At 41.5% G+C, this 25515-nt stretch overlaps 2 protein-coding genes across 2 annotated transcripts; one reads left to right on the top strand and one right to left on the bottom strand.

Annotated features, from left to right (window-relative positions):
- The first annotated feature begins 11584 nt into the window (after positions 1–11584).
- On the top strand, positions 11585–12341 carry LOC146661562 (uncharacterized). The gene has a single exon (XM_085417733.1). It carries the CDS (start codon positions 11585–11587, stop codon positions 12191–12193), a length of 609 nt encoding a protein of 202 aa, XP_085273859.1. The 3' UTR covers positions 12194–12341.
- Positions 12342–12854: 513 nt separating this feature from the next.
- On the bottom strand, positions 12855–14433 carry LOC146661561 (uncharacterized). The gene is made up of 5 exons (XM_085419481.1): positions 13987–14433; positions 13701–13845; positions 13359–13590; positions 13124–13261; positions 12855–13001 (listed from the first exon to the last, which is right to left on the bottom strand). Exons 1-5 carry the CDS (start codon positions 14330–14332, stop codon positions 12855–12857), a joined length of 1008 nt encoding a protein of 335 aa, XP_085275607.1. The 5' UTR covers positions 14333–14433.
- Between the last annotated feature and the right edge of the window lie 11082 nt (positions 14434–25515).

Here is a 25515-nt window from a genome sequence, read left to right as displayed (position 1 = left end):
ACACACACACACACACACACACACTTTCTTCTCTCTGACAGGAAATCTTTTGCTTCGCTCACCGTGTGGTTTTTGAGTGCCAGCGTAGGGAACAGGCTGTGTTAAAGCTTGGAGACAGCCACTGCAAGTCTCTGCCTGGGTGGGAGGGAAGTTCATGTGTTCTGTCAATGCCAAATGTTTTTCTTCGGCCTGTCGCTTAGATTAAAGTGGGCCAGCACCTTCAGTCAGTTTCAGACGACCTTACTCATACTGCATCATTGCCAGCTGAGAGCAGGCTTTAGCCATTTTAACATACACGCGCACACACACACACACACACGGCAGCCGTGAACTTTTCTCAACATACCCAACCATTAGAGGTGAATGTAAGAACACAAATATATGGCACAGTCAAATTGAACGTTTTAGTGGTTTTACTTTGTCAGTACCTTGTCTAATTGTGCCAGCAAATGTGTGCTTGGCGTGGCCCCTACACACCTTACTCGGGCAGCTGCCTGACTCTACCAGTTTTTTTTCTTGAGTTCTTTGTGGGTGCATAAACTGTTTCCCTGAGAATGATTAAAAGCATACGTTAAAGTACTTTATTTTTCAGACCATAAGGTGCACCGGATTATAAGGCGCATTTTGTGAAACAAAACAGTCAGATAAGTCAAACTTTACTCAACTCATTCTGCTTTCTTTATGAATTCTCCCCCTGCTGCTCTATTTCCACGTTGTTGCAGTACATTAATGACTAACCTCGTATTGTGGATGGATTATCTCAGTTGTTCTCCTGACTGGAGTTTGGTCCGTTTACAGCATCCTGCCATGCGATTGCATTTGTCCCTAACCATCGGGAACCCTCACATTAGTGAGTGAAAAAATTTAGCATTCATCCTCCTGCTTCACTGTGTTTATGTTATGCTAACATAGCTGTGTCGCTAGCGATCACATAGCACATCATTATATAGCAGCTAGCCCAACTTCAGTAACCCTACAAACGTCACTGCTGTTTAGTTTTCTGTCTTCATTTATGTTGGAAGTGATAGCAGAGCTGTACGTTTGAATTGTTCAGAAATCTCTCAGTCAGAACATGCTATATCATGCTTAGGTGGAAACTAGCAAGCTAACTTCCTGCTAACTTCTAACTCTGTTAAATTTAATAAATTCTGTTTTCATGGATGCCTGGATGTTAAACTTAATTGTTACACCTGGTAAAGCAGCAACACTGATCATTTTATTAAAGATGAAAGAATTTAGACAGTTTGACTTTGGGACCTGAAGCGGACGGAGTTAAGGACCCAGATTACTCCGTGAGGCTCCTGACTATGGCAGTCGTAATCCTCAGACAATCCATCAAGCGGTGCGGCTTCCTAGCTTACCAAAGTCGTACTAAAACATAAAATCGGTTTGAGGTCAGTAAGCACAACCAGAATTCATCATAAGGCACACTGTCGATTTTTGAGAAAATTAAAGGATTTTAAGTGCACCTTATAGTGGCCTGGAAGTCTTACTGTCAAAGTAGGATATGTCTCAATGTCTCAAATATGACACAGTGGGAATTAAGGCGTTAAGATTTAAGATTCACATTTGTCAGAGGGTTTGAGAAGCACACTCATACAGAGACCTACCCGTTTCTAGCTCGGACTCTGTTTCCACTCACAGGTTCACTTCTCTCTCTCCGTCTTCCTTCACCTCTACCAGAGTGTGATTTGAGCACGAGCCAGTGGAACCATACCTTCCAGGCTGTCTCTCCTTATCTTACATACACAGTATGAATTGTGTTATCAACTTGTGTTTGTGCTTGTGTAGTGTCCACACATATATTGTAGCCTGCAATTATTCTAACTAATTGAGGTGGAGTGACAGCAACCAGAATTCCATTCTTTTCTATGTAACTCAGTCATTTAGCACTTAGCCTGAACGGCGTTCTGCAACTCCAGCCAAAGGCAGCATAGCACAGATTCCTATCTTTGTCAACAAAAAGCACTGATTGTCTCACAGAGAGAAAGATGTAGAGAGAGTGAACATGACAGAGTGAGCATGCTTGCAGTTTCTGGTTGATTTTAGATTTGCTGGAGTGAAGATAATCAGCTTTCATTCCCCCCCATCTCCTCTTCCACACAGAGAATTAGAGGATGGGAAATTGGGAGAAAACAGGTAGAGGTTGTAATTATTTGCCTCACTGTCAAAGACATTAACCATGGCTGAGAAAACAATGCAGCTTCAGTATTGGAGCAGAATAGGAAGCAGCGATTTAGTCGCACACTCATTTTCAGTTGCAGAAAGCTGCGCTCTGCATCACGTCACGCTGTTCAGCAACTTCACAGAGCTGATTAGTGTCACGACGAGGCAGCAAGGCTGATGCAACTATCATTACCTCTCTGGTTGATCTCTAAAGCTTTATTCAGCTTTTCAGCTTAAACACAAAGGCTGGTTTGGGGTCAGTATGTTCTACATTTGCTGTGACAAGAAAAATGCATTATGTACTAAACAACATTAAAAATAGGATTACAAGTGGCACAGTGACAGTGGTTAGCACTGTGGTTAGCACTTAACTAACAGCAATGTTCCTGGTTTGAACAGCGTCGTCGGTCTCCTCGGGCCTCTCTGAGTGGAATGAACAAATACCTGTGTGAGTGTCTCCTGTAGTGTGATGTCATACATGTTGTAGGGATGGTTGTAAATGTGTGTGACTGTGTGTTCGTGTGTGGATTAATCAGGTAATGACTTGCAGGGTGTATAGTGGGCAAAATGATGCATAACAGCAACCTTAAATGAATGAGTAATTAAGTCCTAGACATAGTTTAATATAATAATATAATAATACAGTATATGGGTCCTCCGGACAACTTGGTAAGCTATACCAAAGTCCTCTGTTCAGCTTTGTTTATGTAGCACTTTACATTGTAAGGTAAATGCACTACCATAGTGAGAAAACCATAACAATTATACAGTCCTCTATGAGCAAGCACTTGGCAATCTTTGTAAGGAAAAGACTTGAACATGTAGAAACATCTAGCAGAGCCAGGTTCAGGGATTGACAGCCTGTCATGACCAGATGGGGTGAAGGGAAAGGGTGAAAATGGAAACAACACAAAAGACACACCATGGGAGAGAGAGAGATGGAGTTTATTGGTATATAAACACCTGGGGAGTAAAAAGAGCTGAGTGGAAAAACTGGAGACGTACTAAGTGCATCATGGGAAGCCCCCGAGCAGCCTAAGCCTATTGCAGCATAACTAAGGGCTCTAACTATGACCTTTACCAACAAGAAAAGTTTTAAGGCTGTTTTTAAGAGTACAGAGGATGCCTTTGTTCCGAATTCAAAATTATGCAATATCTTTAAAAACAAATTAATTTCTAATAGTTTTGTGTTATTCGCATAAGTAAACTTAACGATATTCTTGCAGATTTCACATTAATGAACTATGTTTTGCTGATGCAGAGCAGGCTGTGGCGTCCATGCTTACTGTTAGGTTAGGTCAGTGGTCGAAATCATGAATTTAAATATGACCGCTTGCCATTATACCACCTTTATATAGTTAGGAGTTAGAAAGCACCCATAATAGCTCCAGTGACGCCTGGACTAAATGGTAAATGAACTCTTATATAGCACTTTTCTACTCTACCTCAGCACTCAAAGTGCTTTATACAACATGCCCCATTCACCCATTCATGCAAGCACTTTTTTCTATGCTTATGTACTTTATGTCTAACATCCAGACACATTCACATGATATTTGGCATGCAGACTGGACCAGCAAGCAATCGAACCACCAATCTTCCAATTAATAAATGACCTACTCTATCTCCTGAGCATGGCCGCTGATAAACTCTGTATTGATCATGTGTATAAACTCTGTTCTTGACACTCAAAACATAATTATTTGCTTACAACCCAGAAAACAGATGTGTGATTAATGATGTGATAGGATATGCTTCAGTCCAGACCGTGACCACCTCTTGTAGTAAATTTGATGAGGTCATTAGAAGCAAATAGTTACAGGGGACTACATCTTGTATCACCTAAGTAATATTCATACATAAAAATTCAAATCCACGCACTGCATTGTACATTAAAACAGGTAGTTTTGATTGTCTTTTTCAGAAGAAATTAAAGAATATTTTGTCTCATTTAGTTTAAAACATGAAAATCCTGCAGCTGTGTCAGTTAGCTTGGTTTGATGGAGGATTGATTTGATAAATACTGACAGAAGTAAAAGTTTACTCTCGGCATAAATTATGATACGGTTTTCTACGTTCCCTATTTCTTCACTAGAAATTCACTAATGAGATCATATGCTATTATACAGCTATACAGCTAGCACAAAGAGCAGTGGTGAAAGTGGGCACCCCTGGCATGTGTCGCTCAAAAGCATCAATGCTAGTGACATCAGATTATTAGTGGAAACCTGGCTTATGGGGTTGTGTAAATTATCTGTAGCCCTCAAATGGCTTTTCAACATCTGAAACTTCAGTGTCTTCAAACACTCAATAACCATCTAACATGATGAGGCACATTTTTACAAAACCGTCCTGATCTAGATTCATCATTGCCAGAAGGACAGGATACAGTCTTCTCGCAAGGAAGCAATAATCTTAGTAACTATTACGTAGTGAAACAACCTTTATGATTGTGAGTGATAACCATGTCAGAAAGCTTCTTCACATAGCAAACAATTTTGTTAGGATAAGTTAATCAATATATCACAAAAAAAAAGAACTTATGATAATTCACAAAAAAAAAAAAAAATCAAAAACAATTCACAAATTACTTATTACTTAAAAAAAAACATCTGTGTCTTCATTATTTTGTTTCTTTTTGCTCCACGACCATGTGTACATAATTTCGTTCCACCTCATGTTAACATGTGATGTGAATGACAATAAAGCTCCTTGAATCCTTGAATAGGTTTAAATGCTTTACATATTGTAACAGTTTCTTCCTGCTCTGAGTGTGAGAAAGGTCCATTTTAGATGATCAGTCTAATTTAGGATCTGTGCTCTAATTGAATTCCCCAACCTTGAGGATTTTCTTGGGTGAAGAAAGAATTAATGAAAAACACTTTAGAAAAAAAAATCAGGACTGTCATGGTTATAAATTGTGTTTAGAAACTCTGCTGTTTGGAGGGCTCTGAATTAGTGGCTAGCGTGTTTTCTCCTGCCTCTATTCCTGCCATTCATTCTGTGTCTTATGGGCCTTTTTCTAGTTACCAGTTTGTGTCCAATGGCAATGTTTGCCAGAAAGTTGGGGATTTCTGCACACTATTCACTCCACTCTGTGATTTTATGCAGCCTACTTTTTCATGGCTAAGATGCTGTGGTTGTGGCCAATGATTTGGATGGGCGGATGAATACCTTTGGAAATATATTGTAGGAAGCTGAAATGTTCCATGTTTTGATAGCATGCTCTTCTAAGTGCTGTGTAGATTGGGCTAATGCCTTTGGGCACTGACAGCAACATTTAGTTGTGGTAACTGCTGCTTGCTTGTTAATCTTTGCTTAATAGGTATAAGATGTGCAAATCAAGACATGACAAGGTGAAAATGAAACGAGATAGTATGGATGATTAGAAAATTAAATTAAAACCGTTTTCATTAAGGTGAAAGCTGAAGGAAAGCTGCACTCTACAAACACTTATAGAAGCTCTATGCTCATTTTCTCTCACTTCTGTTCCATTTCCTCCTGTCACCACACTACTTTGTATGTACTTAAGGTGGTGTTTTGATGGAAATCTTGATTACTTAGAAGGAAACTTTTCATCTTCAGTTTCAAGCTAAGAAACATCTCTCTAGGTTTGGATTGCAATCAGTGAGCGATTGTCTGACAAGGCTGTAAAGTGAATACTAAACAACTTTCTGTCATTGTTAACCATATTAGAGATGGACCTGGACAGGGATACGACAAAAAATATCTCAGGGGCTGCTGATGTTCCCAAACAATAGCCAAGAGCCTTGTTTGTTGTTCGACTCAAGACTTTAACAAGAGATTTGTTTAAAATGATTCGTTAAATTCTGCTAGCGGCCTCTACAGGTTTCAGAAATAAGTACACGCACAACATCAGACAAAATGAGAGTGTATGTGTGTAAAACAATGTCATTAAAATCAATTGGTGATGTCAGAAACTGTGATGTAATTCATAGTTAATCGTTTTCAATTCATTTTTGACAGGTGTGGGTTCTCCCTAATCCATCCCAAAACACTTGTCTAAATAGATGTTGAATGTACAGGATGTATCCATATTTGCCCGTTTGAAATTTTAAACTACACAATTTAAATTTAAGTTTCACATACAAAACTTACAATGCTGACAAATGCTCAATGTGTCCCCCCTCCCGACCCACATCCGTGCACGGGTCGTAACAGCTCTTTCTTTTTTCTTTTCTTTTTTTGTTTTTTGCCTGTCCAATTTGGTTCTTTAGCCGTCAGAATTGTTGTCTGAAGACCAACAAGGATACACAATGGATTTACTTTGCCAAATGGATCGTCACGGCCTTGCCGTATTGGTCCATTTGATCAACCTTTGTTGTTATTATTTATTTTATTTTATTTTCAGTTGTTACAGACGGGACAGACATGACTGAGGGATAGGAAAGGGAGAAAGAAAGAGGAAGGGAAAAACAGAAGGGAAGAGGGACAGTGAGAAAGGAAACTTAAAAAGAGAAAGAAGAGAAAAAAAATATCCTGGATCGCCTGTTGAGAGAAAAAGAAAAGAAAACAAGCAAAAAAAAAAAACCCAGAGCAACATACTAAACACAACACCATCACGTTAATCTAGCTAAGTGTAAACAGCAGTAATTACTAAATATTGAATGTTTTTGTGTAGCAAGCAGGACCAACAGCGCACAATGTGCTTGGAAATAGCAGCCAATAAAGGTGTAGTTTACGTCTATGAACAGTGAACACCCGTGTGCACATCTGTGTGGATCAGCGCGCTTGTATTCAAAAGGTTTCCCCATGTAATGGTCTGCAAGAGGATGTAGAGAGCCATAGCCCCGTCCCCCAGGGCATGAAGCAGGCATGGAGGAGATCCAGGCTCCAGACATCCAGAGGCCCCCAGAGTGCGAGAGCCCAAGGAAGACCACCAGAGGGGCATCTGTGCCACCCTCCTGGGAAGAGCTGAGGAGAGCCACAGATGAGGGGTCACCCAGTAGCCACGGAGCAGAAGCCAGAGGGGGCTGCAGTGGTGTGCCCGCTGGCTCTGCCGGCAGCCAGCTGTGCCAGAGTGAACCAAGCTGCAGGCCCAGAGGCTGGAGGCCTGAGGGCCCCCTTTGCCCCGGAAGAGGCCTGACCAGGCAACAGGCACCAGGCCCCGCCAAGTAGTCACCGGGAGTGAGCTGGTACATACCTGAGCACCCAGCCCCGGACACCAAGAACCACCAATGCAACAACCCCTGAGGGCATCAGTTACCGGCAGGGAGTGTGGTGAAGGGAGACAGGCCTTGGAGGGCCTGGGAGTTCCCAGAGAGGTGGAGTCTAAGACCCGACCTGACATATAAACACAGACAAACAGGCACACACAGACACAAACATGCATTCCCACCCTCATGCACACATATACAAACGTAGGGATGGACATATATGGATGATGGACACAAAATCACACTCCCCAAACAAACTCTATACCCCAGGTCCAGGTACCCTCGCCCCTGGAGGGGGAAACAGCACCTAGACCCAGGAGATGTTACCCTTTCCCCCGGGGTGGAGGCAAGCAGACCGCCCCAGGCTCCACAGCAGCAGGGAGGCCCGGATCCCGGACCCCAATTGGACGGCCGAACTCTCCTCCCAGCCCCCCCGCCCCGATGGCCAGCAGACCTCCCTCCTCTCGCTCATGTGTAGTGTTGCTGCGTGTTATTCTAAGGTGCATTTAAAACACGGGAGAGCATGGTGCTGCTGCCAGAGAGCAGCAGGTGTTAGCACGGCCCCTCCCAAGAACCCTCAATGTCTACATGGATTTAAAATTCAGAGGTGGGCACCGGCGCCAGAGGTGGAGTTGAATACACAGACCGTCCACTGGACACCGTTAACGTGCCCACCCTCAAGGCCCTATATGTATGTGTTATGAGAGTGTGAGTAATGTGGAAGTTGTGGAATAAAATTGAGGCACAGGTGGCCAGAAGGGAACAGAGGGAGGGGGGGAATGCCTCCCCTGCACCCTGGTGACACACCCGCACCCAAAGGCCCTACTTGTGTGGGTGGGTGTGTTGGAGCGGGAAGAGGGAGGCAGCTGGGGATGGGGAGGAAAAGAAGGGCCAGCTCCCCCGCTGACCCCAGTAGGCACCCCCGTCCTTCGGCACCCACCAAGGCAAGGGAGCCCAGGCCCATTCAGACCAGGGCCTACAGCAGCAGGACCGCCCAGCCCCACAGGACCCGGGGTAGCCCACCCGACCCCACCGCAGAGGAAACTGTACCCACCCTAACATTCAATCATCTCCCAGACTGCACAAGATGGTAGACACCCAGGTTAAGTTTATTCTCCACCCCTCCTATGACTCTCCCCCACTTGCAGAGTGGACTCCTGCAAGGATGGAACAAACTCCCTGTCAGTTGAAGAGCCCCCTAGTTAGGCCGATGCGCCAGAGGCCCCCTGCACCAGGGCTGAGCCCCCGTGCACCCACCCGCCCTCAACCTCGGCGACACACCAACAAGGACCCCAAGGCCCAGCCAGAGCCCTAGCACGGAGGCGAAGCACCCCCGGACCCCAAGCCCCCACACCTGCCCCAGATCCACTCAGGGGCAGCCAGGCTACCAGGCCAGTAACCTATATCCGCCAGCACAGACTTTCCCCCAGCCCTGCTGCATGCAGCCACAAGGAGAACACCCTCTAAGAGCAACCAGAGCCACTAACCAGGTTATGACCACAACCCCCCACCCCCGCTAGGTGATGGAGCCGATCAAAGGAGCCCAGAGGGATTGATCTAATGTGGTGGCAGAGGCTGTCTCAAGAATAACGAGATCTATTAGATGGTTTCTATATTGGCTAAAATTAAGATTATTTTTATTTAGAGAGTGGGAATTAATAAGAAAAGAGTGTAGCGGGTTCTTGTCTGGAGTGCAGTCAACATAACCACGGTGTGGTGCCGGGGTCGTGGTAGAGCTGTCCGTCCATGTAGAGCGGCGACGACAGCGCGGGAGCCTCTCTGGATGATGCTACGTCGAACTGGGAACAGGACCTTGTGTCGTTCCAGGATCTCTTTGGGGAACTGGTCGTTCACGCTGAAGTCCGTTCCTTTCAGCTCCCTGCTGCGACTCTTCACCTGTTCCTTCTGTTTGAATTGGCCAAATTTGGCCACAATTGGACGTGACCTCATGGCTCCCAAGCGATGCACTCTTTCGAAGGCGATGTGCTTTATGGTGTCCTCCGGCAGCTCCAGGTGGGTTTTAATGAAGCTTTTCACCGTTGCCTCTGCGTCCTCTCCAGCAGATTCTGGAATACCAGAAAACACAAGGTTGTCTCGCATGCTACGGGCTTGTAGATCGATAACGGATTCTTTTATTTTTTTTATTTTCTATGTTTAACTGGGTCACGTTATCGGTGAGAGATTTGACCGACTCCCGTAAGCATGGCATTTTCAGCAGCGAGCGTTTCCACCTGCTGCTGGCTGAACTCTAGGGATTCTCGCAAGGATTTAAATTCCCAGGGACAGCCTCGCATCGAAACTGGACAATCACTTGTCGATTGACTCCAGGATGTCTGCAATATCTTTGCCGGCAGGCGATGTTGTGCCGGGGGAGTCTGCCGGGCGACATCTCTTCGATGACGGTGTCTCAATTTTGGCCGGGGAAGATGCACTCTGAACCTTCTTCATTACTAAATCTTGAAAACAGCGGTTGATGTAATCTTGGAGAGGGTCTAAACTCTCCCCGTTGTCTTCCAGGGTGTTAGAGATGATAGGACAGATGTTGTTAGTTATATGACAATTGGTTAATATATTTGGTAATACTGAAGCTTAAAGAAACTTTGTTAAATTCTACGCTACCATTGGCTTTTTTTTCCGCCAAATCTCCGGCGTCTGACGTCACCTACAACATGGGTTGCTTACCTTTTCCCGTCACTTCTGTCACTTCTGTTTCTCACAGCTCTTTCTGACAATATGTGTTTGGATCATTAAAAGCTAACAGCTGCAAAATTAATTGGATGATTCTTTCGAAAACTCTGGTGCTGTGTGAAAAATGTAAGCACTCAGTATCGATAAGTTAATGCTGTGATGTTTTTGGCTGTGACACTTATCGGATAGTGCATAAATGTTATGGGACGATGGTCATAGTTGACATGAACAATGAAAAACATTTCAGCCATAGACTCCATAGTGTAGTGGTTAACACACTGCCTAAACATGAAGTAGGTCATGAGGATGCACTAAAGGATGCAAAAAAGTTCCAGCAAACTAAAACCAACATACAACCCTTCCCTCACAGTACAGGTTATCCTTAATAAACACAGATTATGAGACATTTTATAACCACGTGTTATTTTATAAGTACCCCCTGAAAGCAGCTCTGAGCCACTGGGGCAGGACTAGGGATGGGTATTGATAAGATTTTCACAATTCCGATTCCATTTTCGATTCTGTTTAACGATTCGATTCTTTATCAATTCTCTTATCGATTCTTATTTTTAAAAAGAGGAGAACACACAGGTCGATTAGCTTTGAACTTTGTTTTATATCTTATCTTTGAACAAGACAGAAATGTAGGAGTAGCATGACCTTACAAACCCAACAGTGAGATCTTAAGCGATCCACAGCCTACTGCTCCTCGATGGGGGGCCACAAGGACCCCAGAAAAAAAGAAGTTGCAAATAATAATGAAATAAATATTCTGTTATAGCAATAACAAAGTATAACATAAATTATTCAGTGGCAATTACACAAGAAAGTCCAGTAACATTCACACTCTCCTTTTTAAAAGTATATATGAGCTGGGCACTCAAAAATAAAACTATATCAGCCAGCAAAAAATACAATCAACTCAAGTCCAATGGAACTGTGCACTGTGCAATTCTGCATCCATCAACTATGGAGAATTAAAAATTATTTTGCAGAAATATAAGCATATCTGCTTTTTCAGGAAGGATACGTGATCTTTCTGGACTTATGGTCTCTCCAGCTGTGGAGAACACCCTCTCAGATGGGGTGGAGGATGCCTGCACACACGGAAACCTTCCAGCCAGTGCTGACAGCAGGGGCAGAGTCTTTCTCTTGCTCCACCACCATAGGGCGGCGTTATCCTTGCAGGGGATGGGGGTTAGGCTTCTATACAGCTGGATCTCCTGATCCACTCTCTGGGCCAGGGAAAGAACGGGCTGTCGTTGTTGGAATGACTGCAGCTCATTGTCCTCTTCTTCAAAGAGTTCCTCCAAGGCCGTTTTTTTTTTTTTTTTTTTGCTTTACTGGTGGCGCCTGAAATTAAATGGACATGATAAAAAATTAAGCAAAAAATGAGCAATCCGTTTGGCTCTTGGCGAAGGCGGTCGCACTTTTCTCCTCCTCCTTCCCCTTATCTTCCCTGCTTAGCCTCTTGTGTCCTTGTCTTGTCTCGTGTGTATTACTTTCCCTCGAACAGTCTCTCACTGTCGTTCTCTAAAACCTAAAAGAGAATTATGGATTTGATCAACTGGTCTCTGAATGCTATTGACACCCTTTTCTCAACGAGAAGTCTGGGTTCGGGAGAGCCCGAGTGCCCTGGAGGGACTTTCCCTGCTGGATACACGATGGACGGGTGGCAGAACTGGAGGATCATGTGCCTGGCGGGATTGTCGATTGAGGACGCTGAAGATATCTATCTATTCGGAACCATGATAACAGGGTTCTTGCTGATCGGAGCTGGCTTGGCCCTGGCTTATCGGAGAATTAAGAGAGCGGAACCGGCTGTTCAAACCCCCCCAAGGCTGCCCGCTGGAATTGAAGCGATGGGACGAGGCGCGACCTCTCACAACGAACGCAGCATGGTTAACACCTTGGAGACGCTTACAGCTGCCGTGAAGACTCAAAATAACACCATTGAGCATATGATGGGATACATCAGAGAGAGGCCTGCTCAAAATGAGACCCTTGAGCGAAAGTTGGATCACATCACCGAACGGCTCACTGCAGTTGTGGGGTCTCAGAATCAGAAGAATGACAACACCACGGACCAGAAGTTTGATGCCATCATGGGGAGGCTCGCGGCTCTACAACGGGAAATTGAGAGACCAGTGTCGGAGTGTTAAAGATCAGCTTTGAAATTCTCCTGAGCTGCTCACATAAAAGAAAAATCAACAACATCAACATGCGAACACCACGGCGCCAGCTGCACGGCCCAAGGCTGGAGCCGAACAAAAACTCCCTGATAACGACTGTGTGATGACTATTCTTCCCATTCCATGCAACGCCACCTGGGTTGGCTAGCAGACTGTTTACTTAGCCTGATAGGGCGAAGGACACTGTCTCAGCTGAACTATGGACACGCACACACATACACTTACACTGATAAGCACTCACACATCCCCCCTCCCCTTCCAATGCCTTCGATGCTTGTCCCCTCCTGGGAACACGGCGGGTCTGAGCCCGTGCTGGTGAGTCAGCGCAGTGGCAGGATGGCTGCTGTGTTGCCTGGGATTACTCCTTTTCCCTACCCAACCCTGTTGCTGGTCACGTGCTCTATAATGTTGTGCTGTGGCCATTTATGTGCTTTTTTTGTGCAGAGGAGTTTTTTTGTTTCCTGTTCTCATGCTGTCCTCCTGTAGCCCAGCATGAGTAGAGGTCTCTGTTTTTTCCTCTTGTACTTTCCCATTGTAGTGTACATTTCAGTGGTTTTTCTGTAATGCAACCACTCTCTGACTTGTATCCGCATGTGATGTCTGTGTTGTGTGTGTAAGGTCGGGGGCGGGTTCATTTCACTGCATGTGGTGAATAAAAGTTGATGATGATGATGATGATGATGACTTTTAAATTATCATCACAATGAACTAAACTTACACAGTCTTCTTCATCCTCGTCTTTGAACAGCTCTCCCTGTGTGTCTCCTTGCTCCAGGTGCTTGAGTAGAAAGTGGCAAATAAACAAACAAATCAAACTAAGTACCACAGATCCATAGATGAAAGGTCTCACTCTCACAATGGAAATGTGCTACAGTGACAGACACCGTCATATTGAAATACCTCATCTGCTCCTGCCTCTGTCTTTGCTGCAGTTGCTGCTTCCCTGATCCTGTACCAGACTTCATCCTTATCCACTTTGGATTTAAATCGGGGGTCCAAGATTGTGGCCTCCTCCAGGAAGCTCTTGATATCAGCATTCTTAAATTTTTAAGAGGGAGGAAAATGTGACATCATGACAATCCTTCAGTATTTATAACTGTTATTTTATTTATGATAAATAAATCATCAATTGTACCTGGTATCGTTTGGAAAGATCTTTCCAAATGTTGTACTTTATGCTCCTTGTGAAGGCAGAGTCATCTTCTTGTACGGTGTAGTGTTGCTGTAGCTTTTGCAGGATGGGCAAAATCTCACCACAGGTCGGACTTTTGTCACTGGACACTGCTAGTGTGGAGGTGTAGTGCTTCCGCAAGAGTACCACAAACTCCTCTGATTTTCTTAAGTCATCATTGCCCATTGTAGCCAGTCTGCAATATCAACAAAGCAAAAATACAACAGATATGTTGCATAAAACAAACAAAAATAAAACCTGAGTCCAAATTAAGCCATATTATGATTATTTTTCAATACCACTCACCTTTCCTTTTCTATGGACTTTCTTATCCGTGGATCGATGGCTCCAGCCTGGATGGCAGGAAACTGCTCGCAGAATCTCTCCATCATCAAATACAAAGAGTTCCATCTGGTCTTTACATCTAGGAGCAGCATATGCTTGGGCAGCTCTGAGGGGTAACGCGTTCTCAACTTAAATGCTAATGTAAGGCCCCAAAGGATCTCACATATCTTAGTTTATAAATTTAATTTGATCATGATCTAATGATTATAATATACACAATCTTAAAAAAAATATTCATTATGCTTACTGAGCAAGTCTTGCTTCTCCTTCAGGACCACTTTTGCCATGTGGGACCTCTTCATCCATACAATCACAGAGCGAATTCTTGCCGCCCAGTTGGAAATGGCAGCACAGTTGTAGAGCTTCTGAGCTCCAAGGTTCAGGGTGTGTGCAAAGTATGGAAACTTGAGAATTTGTAGCTTTTTGACAGCTACATCCATGTTGGCCGCATTATCAACAGTGGCTGCCACAACCTTGTCTTTGATACCATACTCCTCCAAGATCTCATCAATCTCCTCTGCTACAGCTGTCCCTGTCTGTGCCCGGTGGTTTGGTTTTGAGGACTTTTTCATGAGTCTGGCCATTCCTGACATAATGCAGCGTTACTGTGAGGTAATGATCTTGACAAAAACTTGTCCATCCATCTGCAGTGATGGCTGCCTTCAACGTGTTTCAGCAGAGAAATCAGATTTGCCTTTTTGACTGCATACCAAGCAGGGATCAAGTGGTTGGTTAAACTGTCTCTGTTTGGGGTTTTGTACTTAGGGTTCAGAGTCTTTATCATTTCTCTAAAAGATATAGAAATGGAAACGGATGAAACATCTGGTAAGAGGATAAAATGCAACTTTGACATTCCCTGACTTAGCCTACAATTAAACACATTCACTTACCGAAACTCGGGGGCATCTACTGTGGCAAAAGGGTGCAAGCCTTTTACAACAAACTTAGTCAGTGCTCGGTGACATTCGTCTATCCTGGCCTGTGTCATTTTACTTTTCCCTGCCTCTGTGAAAGGAGAAGCCACCCGTAGACTGCAGCGAGAACTGCCAGCATCTGAGCCAGACAGACTCGTCATGGTTATCTAAATGCAACGCAAAGTAACCCATATGGAAAAGAAATAGTAAAAACATATATGATTTACTCATGAAAGTGGCCACTTTCATGAGTAAATCATATATAAATCATATAAGGCTTACATGATTTACTCATGAAAGTGGCCACTTTCTCATTACATTCATATATTTTTTAGTAAGTATACTCTTAGGTTTTGTATTGTTGATTGTCATTTATGCTTAGAAATATTTAACCATATATGCTTAGAGGTGTATAATCAATTGTGTAGTGATAGTCTGCAAACTTTGTGTGTATTAGAGAGCACTCTGGGAGCACGAGAGAGGTCGTACCTTGTCTTATTGTTTTATGGTAGGATTAACGTAGCTACGTCTGTTCTAGTCTAAGTGCTTTAACTGCTGGACTTCCTCACCATGTTATCTAGGGTGAACCATCTAGGGTGAGGGGGAGGCTACCCTCTTCCTGACCAAGGATGTTTGCGTTTGTGCTTTTATGTTATAGGACCCTTTGATCAGCAGTACACACACACACACACACACACACACACACACGGTACTCTTTGTGTGTATGTAGACGTCATATGTTAATGAACCTATGCATATTCATGTAACCTCAATAAAAGAGCGGTGTTACGGGAGAACGGTCGAGAGCAACTGGGGTCAAGCGAAGGAACGGCGTCTGTCCGGTTCTCTCCCGTGCACGAGAAACATGAAGAACTTTGCCTACTTCGTGTCTTGCTTGCGGTGTAATTATATTGTCTTCAACGTTCCAGCGAATAGGTTCAAGCTACAAACCTATCATTAATTGGTCCTTCGATGCCGGAGCCCTGGAATCTGCATTCACCGAGGGGAGGAGGGACACGTTGAAAGACTGACGTCAGCCAGGAAGTTCCTGTGGATTAACTGTCTGTCTTTTCTCCTTGATGAGTGACGATCGGCGGGATCCGAGGCTGATATTACACGCTAAGCAACACCAAGTAAGTTGAGAGAGCGAATCTATAACCGCAGAACTGGGTTAGTGTCCCGAAAAAGAGTTTTTGGTAAAATCGCCCAAAGGCCTAAGCGTCCGGTGTGTGTCCGGTTTTGAAATCACCCTGGGTGTGTGTCCCGAGCGTCCCTTCATTGGGTTTTGTCGCGCGACTGGGTGAGGGTCCCAAAATTGGGTGAGGGTCTCAGAACTGGGTGAGGGTCTCAGAACTGGGTGAGGGTCCCAGAATTGGGTGAGGGTCCCGAAAGATTGGGTTAGTGTCCCGAGCGGTCCGGTGCGAGTCCGGATTAGGCCTATTTTGTGTTGTTGTTGTTGTTGTGTGAGTGTGTGCGGAGCAGAACACGTGGTCTGTGACGTCAGCAGCTGTTGTTGTTGTCTGTTGTTATCATGGGTTCCTAAGCAACCAAGAGTGAGTCGGAGGGAGACAGACGTTGCTGGACTTTGCTCCTGGCAGCACAAAGTATTTAAATAAAAACGAAAGAGAGCGATGGCTCCTTAGCTGCGCGCGTTCACGCGAGCACGGTCGCGCGGGTTTCACGCGGACCTGAGCCGTGCGGTTAATCGCAGGCTTATAAATGGAAGAGATTCAAATGTTAGAAGTTTTCAGAAAACACACCAGCCTTGAAGAGCGTGCGGAGAAGGCCAGCCCACATCAGCAGCACTTGAGATGTGCTTTGGTGAATGGCTTTCCCCCCACCCCCTTGCTGACACAATGTTTATTCTTTAGCTTGCCCTGATCGACAACAGCCTGTGTGCCAGACCATAGATTTAATTGAGGTGGATAATTGCTAAAAGTAATCTGCATTAAGCTTAGGGGTTGCTCAAATTCAGTATAATGACATATGAGGTGAAGCGATATAGGCAAATATTTAAACTAATAATGTGCATAGAGGCACTTGACCTGTGTGAAAGCCTGTCGTCTTATTATGAGCCATTGTTGAGATATAGAGCACACCTGTGAAAACAACTAATATGCTGAACCCTGTATGAAACATCTAAAAGTACATGATGGAGAAGCTGAATTGAATATGAAAGTGCAAGACTTTGCCACTGTGTGGCAAAGCATGCGACCACTGTGAGGTTGCGTTGCGGTTTTTTTTTTCTGAGCTGATGAGCAAGCTACACATTATCAGATCGAGAGCTGTCTGAGAACTCCTCGAAGAGAGAGAAATAGAACTATGATAACTATGATAAGTAAACATACAAGTTTCATTATATAATTTTTCAAGGGATATTATATGTGTTTTCACTCTTGTATGCTTTTCATACAAGTTTCATACAAGACAGATAAAAACTTTATAAGATTTATATATATCTTTTCCATATGGGAATAGCAGGTTTTGTAATAAGGTAAATCGCGCTAACATAATATGCAATGCTAGTTGATTAGTTACCTGCAGTATTAACGGGAGAGGACGTAGAAACGCTACCGCTGCTGTTGCGTTGAGCTTCGCTAGTCCGGAGCGGATCAAAAACACAACATTCGTTAAAAGCAATCGCATGTTTTTTGAGCAAATGCTTTTGCATATTCGTAGTGTTTCCTCCCTTTGATGAAATCTGTACTTTGCAAGTATTGCCCTGTTGTCATCCTGTCTCATAAAGTATAACCAAACTTTTGAGCCTTTGAGCTGCTTAGGCGCCATGTTTCCTACTGGGTAAAAGACGCTACTCAACGTGATGATGTCATTCGGGGCAACTGGAATCGATAAGGGAATCGTTTTTAAATATGGCAAACGATTCCAAGGAATTGAAACAGTGGGAACGGGTTCTCAACAAGAACCGGTTTTCGATACCCATCCCTAGGCAGGACTGAGATTTTGGTAGCTGTTCTGTAGTTTCTGGCACGTCTTCGGGTAGTGTGTCTCAAAGTAACATGAATAATGGTTGAGCTTTCATTGTAACTAACGGGCTTATCACGTACTGTAACTGGATTATCAGTATATACACTTCTCAAAGTTGTTCCCATTCATTTTTTTCCCCTTTCATTCCGTTCTAATGCTGCAGCACACTTTACATGTATTCAAATACCAATGTATGTATCCAGGTCTTCAAAATGTTCTTTTTCTTTCTGGATTGTTATGAAGAGTTAACAGTGCTTCAGCTGAATGTCACTCAGCTCCATTTTGAGTACTCAGTAAGAAGGACTAGATGTTACAGTCCCCGATAATGCATTGTGCATTGCTTTAGATGGAGAGACTCTTGAGGGATGGCTGTTATGAGGAATGGCAGCCCAGAAACTTTGTCGGCAGCATGCATCGTTGTGTGCCTCAACTTTCGGTCTTTTATCCAAGGTATATGCCATTTTCCTTCCTTGGTTAGGTTTAGGGATTAGAGATCTGATCTAGCTTATCATTTTAAAATTTGGGACACATCGTCAATAGTGGACCTTGGATTCAGTGAACATCATTAGGACTGGTATTGGTATTCCTGCTTTGTGATGTACTTTCACCAGGTATAAAATAACTGTGAAAGTAATTTTATAAACAAGATTATATATCCCACATCAGTACTGGCACTTGATCAGCTCACAGTCAGACTTTAAAGGAATGTTTTTATTCACATCACTGTTAGTATGTGTTGCTGCATAAGAGTCTAATTTAGCTAGATGGATTCATTTATTCCCATTGCGCATTTTTGTACAACTGAGCTCTTTTCGACTGCAGTCTTTTTCACAGCAGCATGTAGAACAAATAAAACTAGAAAAATTTGCATTTCCCGCGAAAATGCTGTGTGGATGCCTTAACATTGAAGATGTCGGCTGAAAAAAGCTGAAAAAGCAAAAAACATTGCCCTGAGCAGGATTCGAACCTGGCCCTTCTGGTCTAAAGGCGGCAACTCACCTCACTGCACCAAACTCATTCACACAAAAAAGAGGTGGAGAGACTGACAATTCTTGTGAAATTAGCAGAAGCTGCTTAGAATTGTGCTGATAAGAGGTGAAATGGCTAAACATTTGGCAGAAAAGAGGTGAATCAGAAGAATTTCTGCTGAAAAGAGGCAAAGAAGCAAAAAGATGAGCTGAAAAGAGGTGTAGAAGCAGAAGTGCTTGCTGAAGATGGCTGTATGTGTAATGACACACTGGAGAGTGTCAAGAAAGCAGAGCGCATGCAAGCAGGGAACATGTGTAGCAACTGTCACAGGTAGGATTCAAACCTCTGCCACCGGGTCTCACGGCAGCTGCCCTATCCTCTGAGCCAAATGAGTTCTGGTCACAAGCAAAGATATGATGAGAGGGAAAATGTGCACTGTGGGGCAGAAGCTCAAATTAGCAGAAAAGAGGTGAAGAGGAAGAACTTTGTTGTGAAATGAGGTAAAGAAACTGAAATTTGTGCTTAATACAAGTGAAAAAGCTGAACTCTGAAATCCTGCTAAAACAGCAGAAGAGGCTGATATTTTTCAGCTACTCATTGAGCCAAACTGGTTCTCACGTAACTGAACAAAAAACTCTTCTGAAAAGAGTTCAATCAGCAGAATTTTGCTGAAAATAGTTTTTTTTCTGAAAACAGCAGAAAAAACTGAAAATTTTGCTGAAAAGAGTTGAATGAGCAGAATTTCTGCTGAAAAGAGGTTTTTGCTGAAAACAGCTGAAAAGCTGGTATTTGTGCTGAAAAGGGGTGAAAAAACTGAAAATTGTGTTGAAAAGGGGTGAAAAAGCTGAAATTTGTGTTGAAAAGAGTTAACAAAGTTTAACTGTTGACTGAAAGAAATGTTGCCATAAGCGGGATTTGAACCCAGGCCTCCCAGTCTGAGAACGGACGCTTATCTCACTGAGCTAAAACACAGCTCAGTCCAGCATGCAAAATCAGTGAGGCCATTGATAATGTGTTCCATTCATTTCAATGGTCAAAAGTGATAACACACATCAGCAGAAATAGCAGAATTTTTTAAAGTTTAAACATAGTATTTCTGCTAAAACTTAGTATTTATACTAAATAATATTTTTTTCCTGCCAAATCATAGCATTTGTGCTGGAACACAGAAAATTCTGCCAAATCCTACAATTTGTGCTAAAACATTATTTATGATTTAGCAGAAACACTGGGACTCGGTAGAAATAGTATGATTTACATGAAATACTTTGACTTAGGAGAAGTACTACAATCTAGGAAAAAAGTACTATAGCATAGCAGAAATTCTATCATTGAGCAGAATTACTAGGATTTAGAAGAAATACTAAGATTTGGCACAAACACTGATGTGGCTCAAGAACCTTTATTGTGCAGTTATACTGTGATTTGGAAGAAATACTATGCTTTGGCACAAATACTATGATTTGGAAGAAATACTATGTTTTAGCACAAACACTGATGTGGCTCAAGAACCTATATTGTGCAGTTATATTGTTATTTGGAAGAAATACTATGCTTTGGCACAAATACTATGATTTGGAAGAAATACTATGTTTTAGCACAAATACTATGATTTGGCTCAAATACTATGATTTACCAGTAATACTATGTTTTGGTACAAATACTACACTTTGTCACAAATATTATAATTGAGTACACGTACTATACGTTTACAGAAATACTATGATTTAGCAGAAATGCAATGTTTTTGCAGAAACACTGTAATTTCGCTTAAATATTATGAAATAGCAGTAATACTATGATTTGGCAGAAATACTACTTTTTAGCACAAATACTATTGTACAGAATGGTGTACGTCAGTTTAATGCTGGGTGGTGCTGCAATAGTAACTATCCTCGGTCAGAAGGAGAGGCTGACATCCAGGGATTAGATTACCACAGGTGGAGTTTATTGGCGGTCAGATGGATGGTACAGGGAGGTATGGCATACAGTAGGAGGATGTGGAGAGGTGATATGGTGTGGTTTCTATGATTAAGAAAACTGGCAACAAATTCCTCCACTACAAATCAGTCTGATACCACTTCTTACAGGGTTCACGTTTATTACTAAGGCACTACCCAAAAGGCGCCACAAGAGGGCACTCCAACACAAGAGATGACCTATTTACACTGTAAACACCCCCTACTTAGCCACTACATACTACAGTGATATTACAGTATACAAATTCACACAAATACTATGATTTGGCAGTAATACTATGACTTAGTAGTAATACTATAACATAACAGTTCAATGTTCTTGCACAAATGCCACAATATGGCAGAAATACTATGTTTTAGCACAAATACTGTGATTTGGTATAAATACTACGATTTGGCACAAATACTATATTCCGCAGATACACTATAACATAACAGATATTCTACGACTTAGTAGTAATACTATATCATAACAGAATTATTAATTGGGCACAAATACCACAATTTGGCAAAAATACTATGATTGGGTACAAATACTATGATTTGGCAATAATACTGCATTTTAACACAACTACTGAGATTTGATTGAAATACTATGATTTTGAAGAAATACTATTACTCCATACAAATACAATGCTTTGGGACAAATACTATGTTTTGGTTCCAATACTATGATGTGCAACAAATACTATGAATTGGCACAAGTACTATGATTTAGTACAAATACTATGATTTGGCAGAAATACTATGCCTTAGTAGTAATACTATAACATAAGAGATATACTATGGTTTTGCAGACATACTATGTTTTTGCACAAATACCATGATTTGGCACAAATGCTATGATTTAGCAGAAATACTATGAATGGGTACAAATACTATGATTTGGCAATAATACTCCGTTTTAACAACAACTACTGAGATTTGATTGAAATACTATGACTCCATACAAATACGATGCTTTGGCACAAATACTATGTTTTGGCAGAAATACTATGACTTAGTAGTAATACTATAACATAACAGATTTCCTAAAAAAAACTATTAAATTGCAGTAATTCTATGACTTGGCAGAGATACTACGTTTTAGCACAAATACTATAACAACGCAGAAATACTATGACTTAGTAGTAATACTATAACATAACAGTTCAATGTTCTTGCACAAATAAAACAATATGGCAGAAATACTATGTTTTAGCACAAATACTGTGATTTGGTATAAATACTATGATTTGGCACACATACTATATTCCGCAGATACACTATAACATAACAGATATTCTACGACTTAGTAGTAATACTATAACATAACAGAATTATTAATTGGGCACAAATACCACGATTTGGCAAAAATGCCATGATTCAGCACAAATACGATGACATGGCAAAAATACTATGATTGGGTACAAATACTATGATTTGGCAATAATACTGCATTTTAACACAACTACTGAGATTTGATTGAAATACTATGATTTAGAAGAAATACTATTACTCCATACAAATACGATGCTTTGGGACAAATACTATGTTTTGGTTCCAATACTATGATGTGCAACAAATACTACGATTTGGCACAAGTACTATGCCTTAGTAGTAATACTATAACATAAGAGATATACTATGGTTTTTCAGACATACTATGTTTTTGCACAAATACCATGATTTGGCACAAATGCTATGATTTAGCAGAAATACTATGATTGGGTACAAATACTATGATTTGGCAATAATTCTGCGTTTTAACAACAACTACTGAGATTTGTTTGAAATACTATGATTTAGAAGAAATACTATGACTCCATACAAATACAATGCTTTGGAACAAATACTATGATTTGGCACAAGTACTATCATTCAGTACAAATACTATGATTGGGCAGAAGTACTATGTTTCAGTAGAAATACTATGATTTGGCAGGAATACTCTGATTTAGCAGAAATACTATGTTTTAACATAAATACTATCTTTTGGCAGAAATTCCTGCTAAAAAGGACTATTTCTGCTTTTTAGCAGAAATACTGTAATTTGGCATAAATACTATAATTTGGGATAAATACTATGATTTGGCACATATAATATATTCAGCACATATATTATAAAATAACAGAAATATTATGATTTGGCCTCAAAACCATGATTTTGCACAAATACCATGATTTTGCAAAAATACTATGATTTAGCAAAAATACTATGATTTAGCAGAAGTACTAAGATGTAGCAGAAGTACTTTGTTTTAGCAGAAATACTATGATTGAGGAGTAATACCTAAACATTGGAGAAATATTGATACACAGACACACATACACAGAGAATAAAGGGAACAGGAGCTGTTGAGAGTCTGGGCTTGGTATATGTAGGTCAGTTAAATTAGCTGCACCTGCTGTAGTCAGCCCTTACACACGCAGGCACAGAGAGAGGTGTGAGTTTTCTTCAGTGTATTTCTGACATTCAGGATTCCCCTCGAACAAATGGCCATAATTTCCTAACCGTAGAGGCTAGAATGGTCATTCAGACATTGTTTTGTTCAGAAGAGATGGGGGAATCTTCAGGTCTTCATAATTCAGAGATAAAATATAAATTATTAAAGATATATGACTTGTAATACACTGTAACTCAGTAGAGGCGAAGCAAAAACTGCCTTGACTTGCCCTCAAACAACGCTTTGTAACTCGAAATCTATTTGGAGTATCGATATCATTCTTTCACCATAAGAGACAGCAGGCTTTGGTGAACAGTCATGGACATTTTCAGGTCTCTGTGGAAATCCAAAAAAAAGTTATGACGAGAGAAAAAAGTGGTTCATTTCCAGGGTTTGAAATCTGAAGAAATCTGAGCGAAGGACAAATTTCCTACCCTCAAACAAGTCCAACTCATTTCAGAACGGTAATAGGTGAGAAAGAAATTCTTGAATTGTGAGCGTCAGGGGTGTCTGAAGATATTCGGGGACAAGCCTCATGTCTTAACTTTGCTTCGTTAAGGAGATATGACGATTCGAATATGCCTCTCATTACAGAAATCCAGCCGTGATTTTGAACAAACTCTCCATTGACTTTATATGGAGAGTTTTCCGACATTGTGTTGGTCTGAGGAGATTTGCCAAAATTCTATAAATCCCACAACAATGATAGTGACATTTTCTGAAAGCCAGCAAAAATACCTACGTTTTGATGTATAATTTGTGGAAGTTGAGTGAAAATTGAGCAAGTAGCAAGAAGTTGTTTGGATATGAAGAGAAAATTCAAACAGTTTCACTGTCCCCTCTGAGTTAATTGCATAGCAACCATAGCAACGCATGTATTTTCTGAAAAATCACAATTTTGCAACTGAAAACTCAAAGAGGGATAAGATTAAAACGGTAGAAGATCTGAAAAAGCTGAATCATACAGGAATAGCCAAATCATTTGAGAACATTTTAAAGTTTGAATGGAGTTTCTAGGTGAAAGTATGAGGCAGTAGTTAAGTTTCAAAGACAAGAAAGTTTTAGCAGAATTGTGGAAGTTTCCCATTCATTTCAATGGGACAAATTAAAGGAAAAAAGTGTAATATTTTAAAAAGTATAATAGTAATAAACACCAAAAGTCATAGCCGGCATTAGCAGAAAGAGCAGAACAGTTTAAAGTTTGAACGGTGAAAATAGCACAAAAATTGTGGAAGTAGATCCACGGCGAAAAGTGTACGGAAACACCCGGAATAATAAAGAATAAAGAGAAACAGGAACTCAATAGTGTGGATGCCCATTGAGGGCATCCACACAATAAAAAAGGATTAAAAAGGACATAGAAGGTGTTAAATTGGGAATTGCGAATTTGTTTCATTTGGATAGTGCAATTATGAATAAATAAATAATAATAAATAACACTCAAATTACAGACAAATTATGACAGTGAGTAGCTCTTGACATAAAAGAAATATTCAGAACAAGCACAGCTGTTAGTTATTGACCTTGGCTGTGACTTCAGGATTGCCTCAGCGTTTCAAAAATAGATCTAATCAATCACAGTTAAACCAGGTCTGGCAATTAGGCTGTTTTTTCAGTGTCTTTTTGATCTAACAATGATATGTCATACTAAAACTCCAGGTTCTGTTAAGTTCACTGCATGTTCTTTGAGTTGAAATTTAATATAAAATAAAAATGCTTCAGGGTAATATAATGAGGTTTGCTAAGAGCTCTGCTATTTACAACCTCCAAAATCACAGAAATAAACGCATGGCAAAGCTATGCCCATGTTGTATTGACTTTCTATCAAGGAATAAGTGGTATATGAAGCTTATATGTCAAGAGCTTGACATGTCCCAGAAGATTGAAAGAAGCCAGAAGGGCCGTTAGCATGGATGATCCCATGAGTGAACCCCTAAGCAACTGGGGACATTAACAACATACTAAGCATGGAGTAGATACTGAGACAGAAGCCTAGGAAGTGAACGACTCCAAAGGATCATACAAAAAGCAACGACCTTTGGCCAGGAGATACAGTTGTTCCATGAGAACTTATTGTCTCACTTTATACAGCAAATCTCATTCATCCAGTAACCTTTATATAGAGCTTTTATTTAACATTTGCACATTCACACACATCCCAATGGAGTCGAGGAACAATACACTGACCTTCGCTTTGTAGACAAGCTAGTGTCCCACATAAGTCAAATCCCTCCCATGGTCATAGATTTGATGATGATCTAATCATAAAATTCCATCTAATTCAATTACATTGTATGCATATAGCGCCAAATAAAAAATAGTTCTCTCAATGCACTTTATATTGTAAGGTAAAGACCATAATACAAAAAAAACCCAATAATCATATGACCCCTAATGACCAGACAACCGTGCTTTGGCGACAGTGGGAAAGAAAAGCTCCCTTTTAACTGGAAGAAACCTCTGGCAAAACCAGGCTTAGGGCGGGGCAGCCATCTGTCACAGT

The sequence above is a fragment of the Rhamphochromis longiceps genome, linkage group LG9, assembly GCF_057381845.1.
Source record: "Rhamphochromis longiceps isolate RC_006_pf linkage group LG9, R_longiceps_female_GT1.1, whole genome shotgun sequence".
NCBI lineage: Eukaryota > Metazoa > Chordata > Actinopteri > Cichliformes > Cichlidae > Rhamphochromis > Rhamphochromis longiceps.
Note: the sequence above shows the minus strand (reverse complement) of the source record. Positions and strands in the feature narration are given on the sequence as shown.

Coding starts and splice junctions, on each gene's coding strand:
- LOC146661561 (XM_085419481.1), bottom strand. CDS start 14,332: ATGTCAGGAATGGCCAGACTCATGAAAAAGTCCTCAAAACCAAACCAC. Junction 13,262..13,358: donor ATCTTTCCAAACGATACCAG/GTACAATTGATG, acceptor TAAAAATTTAAG/AATGCTGATATCAAGAGCTT. Junction 13,002..13,123: donor CAGAGGCAGGAGCAGATGAG/GTATTTCAATAT, acceptor TTTCTACTCAAG/CACCTGGAGCAAGGAGACAC.
- LOC146661562 (XM_085417733.1), top strand. CDS start 11,585: ATGGATTTGATCAACTGGTCTCTGAATGCTATTGACACCCTTTTCTCA.